Here is a 10,849-nt window from a genome sequence, read left to right as displayed (position 1 = left end):
CCATGAATTCTGCTCTGTATCAGAAAATTCTTAAAGAGAATGTCCGGTCATCCGTCCAGGAGCTGAAGCCAAAGCATAGTTGGGTCACGCAGCAAGACAATGATCCAAAACACAAAAGCACGTTCACATCAGAACGGCTGAAAAGAAGCAAAATTCAAGTTTTGGAGTGGCCTAGTCAAATTCCAGACCTAAACCCAATAGAGGTGCTGTGGCAGGACCTGAAACGAACAGTTCATGCTCAAAAACCTACCAATGTTTCTAAATTAAAGCAGTTCTGCGAGGAAGAGTGGGCTAAAATTCCTCCACAGCGATGTGAAAGAGTGATATTGAACCATGTCTGGTTGCATTTATTGCAGCTAAAGGTGGCACAACTGCTTATCAATTACTTTTTCACACAGAGGATATGGGTGTTGGATAATTTTGTTCATTAAATAAATTAAATAAGTTTTAAAAAAAAGGTGTTATTCACTCACGCTCTCTTTATCTAATATTAGATTTTGTCCGATCTGAAAGCATCCAGTGTGACAAATATGCAATAATGGAGGAAATCAGGAAGGGGGCAAATACTTTTTCATGGCCCTGTACCAGTACATCTTTGGACTGTAGAAGAAAACTGGAGCGCCCCGTGAAAACCCACGAGTACACAGGGAGAACTTACAAATCCCACAGATAGCGCACCTCATTTTCAACCCTCATTTTCAACACTGTGAGGAATGCTAGATATTAATTAGATATTAGGAGCAATGCTAACAACTGCACAGTATTGTGAGGTTAAGGAACAATGTTGAAAAATGTTATCTATGAGAACTATTCACATATTCCTGATTATGCAACATAGCTGTGGCCTATGAACAGTGTTTATCCAATATTCTGGTATTGTAAGTAAAATTAAAAGCTATGAAATAATGCACTGTTGTAAAATAACCATGACAATTTAAAATTTTATCTTAAACATTCTAAACTGTTTCTTTATTAAAACATGGGTTTTGAAGATTTATTTATCCAAAAGTTTGTGATGTTGTATACTACTATAGTGACAAAAGGCTGTGGAAAAATACAATAGTGAATTTTATTTTTTTAATACACAGTATTACAAACTCAATTATGATTAACAACTTTTAAATCAATTTAAATTTAGGTCAATATTGCAGAACAAACTGTGAAGCATTGTTAGACATTTTTAAAAGCTTTCCAGTAATATTGAAGATATATACTTTAAGTATAATCATCAAGAACTTGCATAATAGGAAATGTGAATGTAAATAAGAAATGTCTATAGTTACCTGCATGAAATACCACTTCTTATTTTGATAAATGATAAAAATATACAAAATGTTATATTTTCTCAATTTCTGGACTAAATTCCTAAATTCAGTGTTAAACAATCACTGCTAGCTCAATGAAAATGCAAAAGTTCTGAATAAAAAAGAAATGACGCCATCCATAAACAAAGCTAAACAGATATACATTTCCAAAAAGCAACGTTGGCATTAAAGGAGCAGAAATGACTCAACATGCTTCACATCTGGTACTACAGTCTCAGTGCATTAAATATGTGATGTAAAACGTATCTCAAATAAAAATTAGGCAAGTATGTTGACTTTCAGTTTCTATGTCCTACAGAAATTTGACAACATTCTGCAGTAGTTTTAGAAGTTCAACATCTTTCAGCTCCGTTTGATGTTTTTGAAGATGCCTCAGAGTTACAGTAGCACTTAGTGATCAGAAACAAAAACGTTTTTGTCTCATCATCTCATGTTACATTAATTAAGAAAGATTATTCTTAAGGCACAACCAAAGTGAACTAAGAAAACCCATGGGAAGTTAACTTTTTTTCTGAGGTACAAACCCTTTGTAGTGACGAAGATCTGAGATCACATAGGTAATTTTAAAAACCTTCCATGACAAAGCATTCTGTGACTGGATAATAATCACAAAAAAAAGGAATGCGAGAGATGCTTATCCAAGATATTTCACTAACATTTCTTACTTCCATAAAGCAAAGAAAAAATAATCCGAAGTTGGATAGAAGAGATATAATTTATTAAAATGAGCTAACACAGGACACTCACTTGAAATCCTGGAGTGTTTTTCATATAGAATCCTCGGAGGAAGGAGAATGTGCAAAATCAAAAATTGAAATGTTTTCTTTCCAGTTTGATTCAACGCATATTTGTAAGTAATATTTAAAACAATTGTGAAGCTCTAGATCTAGTTCTTAAAGGCTTTTACTTGGCATTCTTTTAGAAATCACTTGTTCAGCTGAGACCGTGATTGGAAACTCCTAATGGGTGATGATTAGTTAGGCACCAGCAGGACTTGGTGGTTCTGTACTTGGCCAGGATTTGCTCAGCCCACCAAGCAGCATTAACCCTCGTGTCTGGCCATGTCCCTGTAAGCTTGCATTGTTATCAATAACGTATGCTTCAAGTCCCACCATTGACACCTTAGCCCTGCAGTTTGTACTGCTCTCTTGCAGAGTAATAGGATGTAAAAAGCCAGATGATCCAGCAGCACCAAATTTGAAAGTTGCAGATAAATTTTCTTCATGCTGGTACAAAGGCTGAGAAAAGAAATTTGGTGTACAAAATAAAAATAAAAAAATCACATTTCAAAAAGATAAATCAAATTATGGTTTCAAGTATCTTTAAAAGGCAATCCTCCTGAGGAACAAGAGCTTAGAAATAAAGTAATCACTGCTGTTGCCACTGTAGTCCGTTATTGAGTGTGAGCACATCAGATTTCTCATGTTTGTTCCTATGTTTTTACTCCACATAGAACCTGCAAAGAATGGAGTGAAATAATGAATAATAAAATATTTTTATTACATGAGACAAACAAAATTACCAAGCAAAAGTCTCCCAAAAGCAAGTTTTTCAAGACAAAGTGAGCACTGAAAAATCTAAAATGTCTAGAATGTAGAAAAAAGGTAATTAACTAACCTTTATAGTACAATCCATTGATAAACATTTTAAAGATGTCAGCAATAATGACAACTTTAAAAATGATAAAGGAACAGATATTTTTTCATTTCTCAGATTCAAAACTGCCTATTTTTATATTTCATCCCACTTTGGAATTGCCAGTTGTTGATCAACTCTTCTTTATCACGACAGCTCTTGTACAAAAAAAGGGACCAAAATGCTTCCTGTCACCATTTTACACACTGGTAACTCAACAGAATTAGTGTTGATATTGACAGATGGCCCCTTTATTCAAATTAACATGAATCCACATATATGGTAAGCCACTGGTTCAGCTAAGAAAGCTGAGGTAGACTCAGGACCATCCCAATTTTAAATGTCCTTTGTCATTTGTGTCCACTATAAAAACCTGTTAATTAAGTCCAGTTTTGAACTGCTGATATCTAATAGAAAATAATTTTACACAGGTTTACCCTACATTATTTGCTGCATTACAGCACATTTAGTTTCTCCCATCATATTATTCATATATACAAATAAAAATGTCTTTCAAAGTCACAATCATTAATTTAATATTAAACCATTAAAATATATTTACAGAGCAGAATGAAGTTCATACAACACAAAAGTCATTAATATTTTAATATTGGTACCACCATATTTAAAAATTGCTTTTTGGAGGTAGTTCATGTAAATCCACCCACTGGCTATTGTCTCAAAAAACATTTTGCAGGTACAAAAGACACTTAACGTTGCAGTAAATTTGTTAAAAGTAATATAATTTTAAGTTGCTGCAGGTGAATATGGCTGTCGATTCAGTCATAACTTACCATCGTTCTCCTTTAAGCGTAGCCATCACCATGTGCAATGAGCTGGTGTGCCTGTGGACTGCAGTCTGGGCTCTCTCCTTCTCGGCTAGCCAGAGCTGCTGCCTCTAGCTGCATGGGAAAACAAACGTACCAGGTCAGTGCATGATAATCCTTGGTTCATGCAATGGTCCAATATACAAAGAATTCCTCAAGCCTATCTTCCACACTGCAAAAAAATATAATTACTACGCATACACAAACAATGTCTAAATATCTGCAAGCTAGATAACTTTGTTAATAATGTTAGGGTTTGGGTAAATAAAAACTCAACATGTTACTTGGCAATCTTTAACACGGATAGTCTTCAAAAATTGGATCACACAAACTACATGATTTAATATGAAAACTTCAAAAAGTCCACCAAAGATAGAACTGTGTTTCTGTGTAATAAAGGAAAAACAATAATACAAATCTATAGCCAAACAGAGCGCTTTTTCAATTTTGCATGATATTAAAATGCCTCTATTCTAGAATGATATTAAAACATATAGCATCATTGACTATGTGACAGTGTTATCATATTCTCATTATTCTATGATAATGTGGCTTATTGTTTAGATGTTCTCTCAAACTCCCTAAGACTATACTTCCTGGTGCTACTCTCATCTGCTTATGATTTATATGTAGTCTTGACCTTTTATCACAGTCCACTTATTTTCCTGCTCAGAACAGTTTAATATCAAACAGCTTTGACTTCGTTTGTTCTCCCTGTCATCAGAATTTAAAACAGGTGGGACAATTCCGGTCCTGGACAGCCAGAATCCAGGTCATTCTAAAATAATTAGTTTCTAAGCATTTGGAACAATTATATTTAGATCACATAGTTAAGTATGTTCTCCAAGTTTCTTGTGGGTTTTCTTCAGGTGCTCTGGTTTCCTGCCTTGGGAAAACTGGAACTGTCTGTGTGCCCTGTGATGGACTCCTTTGCATACGTAGTTTGCAAGGATAGACTCCGGCTCCCCACAACACTGAATTTGATGAAGCGGTCAGAAAATGGATGGATGGATGAATATGCTAGTGAAAGGGAAAACAGAAGGGAAGAGTTCTACCTGCTCTCTGAGGTAGCTCTGGTTACAGGGGCTCTTGCCAAGGAGGGTCAGACCCACTACAAAGCACCACACAGAGAGGCCTGCCTCCACTGCAGCCATCAGCATGCAGGGAATCCAAAGTGCTAGTGTTGTGTCCTGAGGTAGGAAGAAAGGAGAAATCACAAGAATAAGCAAAGCTGACGTTCAGCATTAAAAACAGGGTGCTGAAGTTCATCAATAATAACAGCAACAGTAATATTACTCCTACTCCTACTCCTACAGTGGACACTCCACCCAAAGCGCTTTACAGGTAATGGGGACTCCACCACCACAATTGTGCAGCCCCACCTGGATGATGCAACGGTAGCTAAAGTGTGCCAGTACATTCACCACAAACCAGCTATCACGTACAAGGAGGGAGGAGAACAGAGCGATGAGGCCAATTGATAGTGGGGATTATTAAGAGGCCAGGGGAAATTTGGCCAGGACGCCAGGGTTATAGCCCTACTCTTTTTAAGAAATGTTCTGGAATTTTTAATAACCACAGAAAGTCAGGACCTTGGTTTTATTTCTCATCCAAAGGATGACACCTTTTTTTACACTATAATGTCTCCTTCACTATACATTAGGATCCACACAGAAGGCAGGGTGAGCGTCCCCTACTGGCCCCATTAACACCTCTTCCAGCAGCAAGTTTTCCCAGGTTTTCCAGGTATAAGGGTACTGACCAGGCTCACACCTACTTAGCTTCAGCGGATTGCCAGTTGTGAGTTGCATGGTGATATAGCTCTTGGCATTAAACGTATACACTCTTAAGTATAGACTATTTGTTAGAAAGTTGGATTTGCCAACTTTGTCATAAAACTTGCAAAGGATCACACTTCTGTGCATTTGGAGTCTCGTCCACTGAAAGCGGATGGAAGGACTCACATATATGCGTGTGCTGTCGAAGGGACAGTCATTGAAAGCAGAGGACTTCGCATACACAGGGAGCACAGTCATGTTGCAGCCCAACATCAGGTTCTTCCCTCCACCGGATATGGTCAGGGAGATGGCCAGGAGCAGCCCAACACAGCATGCAGCAGACAGCAGCGCGTTCAGAAATGACGATACGACCAGACAAACGTGCTGATGGAGAACAGAGAATGGCGATAGTTTCTTAATAAACTTCAGTACAGAAGGCACTTGCTGCAACATTCTGCACAAAAACAAGTTCATTAAAATGACAACTGCTAATATTAAAGTCAGTTTCCAAATTTATAGGATTGTCAATTATTCACTATAATACTCCCCTCATTTCTCAAATGTCTCTTTACATTTTGGCTTACAGCGATGACGTTTATATCTAATGGGCAGAATAAAAAACTTTTTTTAAACCGACGCACCAAGTGAACTATCCATTTTTGACAAATCACAAGCTGCGCAAAAACATACAGAAAGGTCAGCATTACTTGCAGGAGGCAGCGTGAGCCTGCAGATGTCCATGAAGCGATAGGAGTGAGGTTTCAGTGGGAGCCCTGTGTAGCTCACTTATCCCCGGTGGCCCTCAGCCAATTGTGCACCACTATTTATGGAATCTGTATCTTAACACTGTGTTCCAAGTTGAATTTTTAAACAATCACTATCAGGTCATGTAATGTGCATTCCTGGTCTGCTCTCTTCAATGCTAATGGTTTCTTTGTCCTTTTGTTTGACATCTTTAGGTCACAAAGTGCTGGATTTCTTCCCAGGTATTCTCCATCTAATGTGGTCAAGGGCCATAATCTCTCAAGCCTGCAGACTTCTTCAGAATAAACAGTGAAACATGAACCACAGAACACTAGTGGGAACTATGTGGATGCAAATTTCAGCTAGAGAACAGGAGGCACTTTTTGTGTTATTCTCCAAATAGGTTGCGATAGTGGAAAAAAAGCTGGACGAGGTCTCCGGATCAATTAGTTACTAATTACCTAATGAACTAAATGGGCTGAAAATCCAAGCCTATACTAAGGCCTTACTTAACTGCAGTGCAAATATGAAAATAAAGCAGTTCAGTTGCTTGGGCACAGGAAAAAAATAAGTAGGTAAACCTCTTTATAAATTAAGGTAATTCAACAAATGCAATTTTCTGATAAAGGAGGTGAAATTATCAACTTTGAATTATTACTTTGCATAACCTGCAAAAAAAAAATGAAGATTTTTTTACATTGCACATTCATACACAAAAAAAATCTTGACAAGGTGTGTTAGCAGGGGAAATTAACCAGTGATTGGATTTTTGAGTCTCTATTCCTATGGAGTTTCTGGTGGACATTTGAACAAACATTTACAGTGTTTTTTATTTTTCTTACAATACTTTCAAAGCCACATTATTTCTAACTTTTTACAAACTAACAATAGCTTAAGAAAAAAGAACACTTACCATTTTTGAATTTGTGAGATTTCGGGACACAAGAATAGCAACAATGCCTGTTGTTATACTCTGTAAAGAATTGTTAAAAGTAATTTTAGTTAAGGTAAAAAAAGATCACTTTTCTACAAAACCTATGAAAAGTATAGAATATGTAATGTAATAAATGTTCAGCCTACATCACTAATTCTTAGATATAATGAACTGAAACTACATACTGAGGGGCATTCAAAATATTTTGAAACTCAACGACCACATCACTGAGTGGATCATTGAGTGATGTACTATTCAAAGTTTAAGCAACATGGAAGCTTTTTTTACTATAATTTAATTTCATTCAGCTTTACCCCTCAACAATATTTCATTATTATTACATATATATATAATCTGTAATAATAATAATAATAATAATAATAATATATAATTATTTTATTAAAATTATATTCAAACTATCAGCATGTCTTTGGGAGCAACCCAGATTACAAACTATTTACCCCAGATTAGATATTCAAACCTAAAACTAAATTACCCGGTGAATCACGTACAGAATGCAAGACAGGCATAAATCGTTAATAAGGTGCAGGATTACAGCACAAGTACATGAACAGAGAAATAACACAAAAGCAGACTAAATACAATCATGATCTAAAGCATTAGCACAACAGAGAGCTCAACAAAAGGCAGGACTGGATATGGAATGAAGTTGTGCAGCACTGGGGACACTTTATGGCTTACAAGGCTGAGACTGACTGACATGTACACAGCAGTTGTGTAAATAGGTGTGTTTTGAGTTTTGTTTAAAGACATCCGTTATCTACACTGCTTCTTTGTCCTTTTCTTAAAATCACTGTGTTTGTTGCCCCATTTTCTTTCTGACTAGTGATTAATTCTCTGCTGGCTACAATTCATCCTCTTTTAAATTCAACAAATAGCACCATGAAAATATTTAGTATTTGTCACTGTACCTGCTTCAAATAAATTATTGCATATTAAAAGAATTTGCGCTCTGTCACTAGAATGTTAGTATTCTGAAAATCGTTAAAGCGCCATTGTATTTGATGCACTAATATTATACCTTGTTATAATGAGACTGTTTTGGGGGCACTTAGGCAAGAGGCTCACAATAAATAAGCACTACATCAAAATTTTAAAGCAACTGATTGGTTGATTCAATGATAAGAAAATCCTGACCAGCAATCCTGACACCACAGAAATGATGTTAGCGGTGGTGTATTCCGTTGTGATCTTGTCACTGGGTTTCGATACATGACGAAGCACACTACCATGGACAATTGCTGCTAGAATAAAGTTTATATGCCCCACAAATATTAATATGATGCCTTTTCTCATCAGCTGACGAGGGCCTTTCTTTTTATCTGAAAAAAAAGAGAAACATTATCAGTGAAGACTCAGACCTAGAGCTTCTTTGACTGGAGCCTTCAGGTCTTGTCCACAGACAAGACACTCATCTGCTAGACCAAAAGGCAACCCCCATGAGGGCCAAGGGAAGAAAGAAATTACTTGTTATACTCCCATAATTTTAAAACAGTTACATTAAAATAATGCAAAAAAATAATCCTAATGTGACAGGATGAGACAGTTAGACAGTAGGGTGTAAGCTCTTGAGAACTGAACCTATACATACATATATTTCAGTTATGTAAATCTCTTCTCTGGCAAACAAAGAACTACTGAGAACTACTGAGAAAAGCAGCACTGTGAAACTCCAGGTGGGACCGAGTCAATTGTGTGTCTGGCAAAGGAATACCAATAGTGATATTACTGCATATGCTACTAAGTATAATGCTACAAACTCCACACAGAAGGTAGCAATGTCAAAACTGAATTCCCAGAGACACATGGGATCTTATGACTATAACTGTCCTGCATTCCCCACTTAATCAGCATAATTAAATTGACCCCACACCTAAAATAAACAACTAGAATTTACAATCACAAGAAGCATGAAAAGAGTCCAATTGAATAAGCAACTCCAGCCCTCCCCCCAAAAAAGTTCTGATGACACCAGAAGTCACCAAAATCTTCAAGACTTGAAATTCCAGGTCCTCGATGTGAACAGAAAAGTTAAGTAAAAAGGCTTTCAATTCAAGCATTCAAAGCTGTTAGGTAGAATCACATCAGACAACACAGGGAACAACAAGAAAACATTTAATTTTAAGAGTTTTAAAAAAAGATGAATCCCCAACTATGCAATAACTCTGTTACAAACATAAAATGTTGCATGCTTTATTTTCTAAAATAAATTTTACTGCGTTTTATGATTTGTGTTCATGATTTATGGTCTGCTGTACCTCGCTATGGTGTTGTTGGTATCATTTCAAATCTATGGACTCTTCTCTATATCTATTACTTTGTCAGAAATCGGGCATTCTATTGAACCAAGACATTGAAGCTCGAAGGCAGGTTTGATTCTTATGTTCTCCGTTAAAAAAACATACTTTTTATTTTTTGTTCTGTACATACTGCATTAATTCTGTATTTCTAATGTGCAGCGATTGGGTTGAATGAAATGCCCTATAGAAAATAGTTAATAAAAATGTAATCCTATTTCAACAACTAAAATTAGCTTTTCATTCTCACAGCGTTAAGAACATCATTTAATGGGTAATAACGTTACCGACGACACAAGCTCACCTGCTGTATTTAACCATAAAAAACCTTAACAGCAACCAAACATAAACTGAGAATTGTCCATATTATTTTCAGCAGATACACGAAAATAAATCTGCTGCTTTATTACGGTTCCATAAGAAATTTGTATTTGCATCTAGGCTTTTTCATTTCCGAGCTTTCCCCATGCATCCTATTATTTTATTTAGTTTTTTCTACTTTGGTATGCAGTTTACTAACTTTACTTTTTACTACCTAGTCTGAGCCACTGTGAGAAAACAGGCAATTCACTTGTTTCTTATTTCATTCTAAAGTTGTTTTGAATTTGCAAGCATAAAAACGTGTGCGTAAAATAGCCTTCATCAAAAAAACTGCAGAAACGAGGCATGTCAATTTTAACCGTTACCGTGATTAATACATGGACAAGTTAAACACATTAAAGAATACTTAAAGATCAGCCTTGCCAGCTTTTAACAATGTTACAATACAAATCATTAAACTGCGTTCAAACTGTTTAATGGCTAAGCTCACTGCTACTACCAGGAAGAGCCTTTATTAAATTTAAAAAAAACCTTACCACTGAGAATAAAATATCACTTACCAAATCTACACATTATTCCAATTAGGACAGCCCAAATATTATATTAGTAATGTTTATTCAAGAAAAAGAAAAACATGAGTGTTTCTTTCCTTTCTTCTCTCCCAGTTCTTCTGAAGTGACCCATTACCTACGTCACGTTTTTACCTGCGGACCGGAAGTGGGTGCTAATGAGAACAGAAAGGTTCTTTGTATGCAGACAGATCGCAAATGAGTGTTATGGAAGACAGAGATCTGCATATGTTAATGGTTTAGGTGGTAGTTGGCCTCGATGCGTTTACAGCTGGAGACTAACTGCTCAGCTCCTGCTGTTTGATAATTCCGGATGCCTGTGATCGAATTTCTTTTCGGCAAAAAGACGACATGGAGTACTAATAAAATATGTTTATGAAAAATAGTTGACTACCTCA

General features: G+C 36.2%; 1 protein-coding gene across 1 annotated transcript; it reads right to left on the bottom strand.

The window, feature by feature from the left end:
• Nucleotides 1-1,046: 1,046 nt before the first annotated feature.
• krtcap3 (keratinocyte associated protein 3) lies at nucleotides 1,047-10,590 on the bottom strand. The gene is made up of 7 exons (XM_088934495.1): nucleotides 10,443-10,590; nucleotides 8,402-8,586; nucleotides 7,223-7,282; nucleotides 5,752-5,949; nucleotides 4,843-4,977; nucleotides 3,755-3,862; nucleotides 1,047-2,781 (listed from the first exon to the last, which is right to left on the bottom strand). The coding sequence occupies exons 1-6, from the start codon at nucleotides 10,453-10,455 to the stop codon at nucleotides 3,767-3,769; spliced, it is 687 nt and encodes a 228-aa protein (XP_088790621.1). The 5' UTR covers nucleotides 10,456-10,590; the 3' UTR covers nucleotides 1,047-2,781; nucleotides 3,755-3,766.
• Between the last annotated feature and the right edge of the window lie 259 nt (nucleotides 10,591-10,849).

Source organism: Atractosteus spatula, chromosome 2 (genome assembly GCF_055471065.1).
Source record: "Atractosteus spatula isolate fAtrSpa1 chromosome 2, fAtrSpa1.hap1, whole genome shotgun sequence".
Taxonomy (NCBI): Eukaryota; Metazoa; Chordata; class Actinopteri; order Semionotiformes; family Lepisosteidae; genus Atractosteus; species Atractosteus spatula.
Note: the sequence above shows the minus strand (reverse complement) of the source record. Positions and strands in the feature narration are given on the sequence as shown.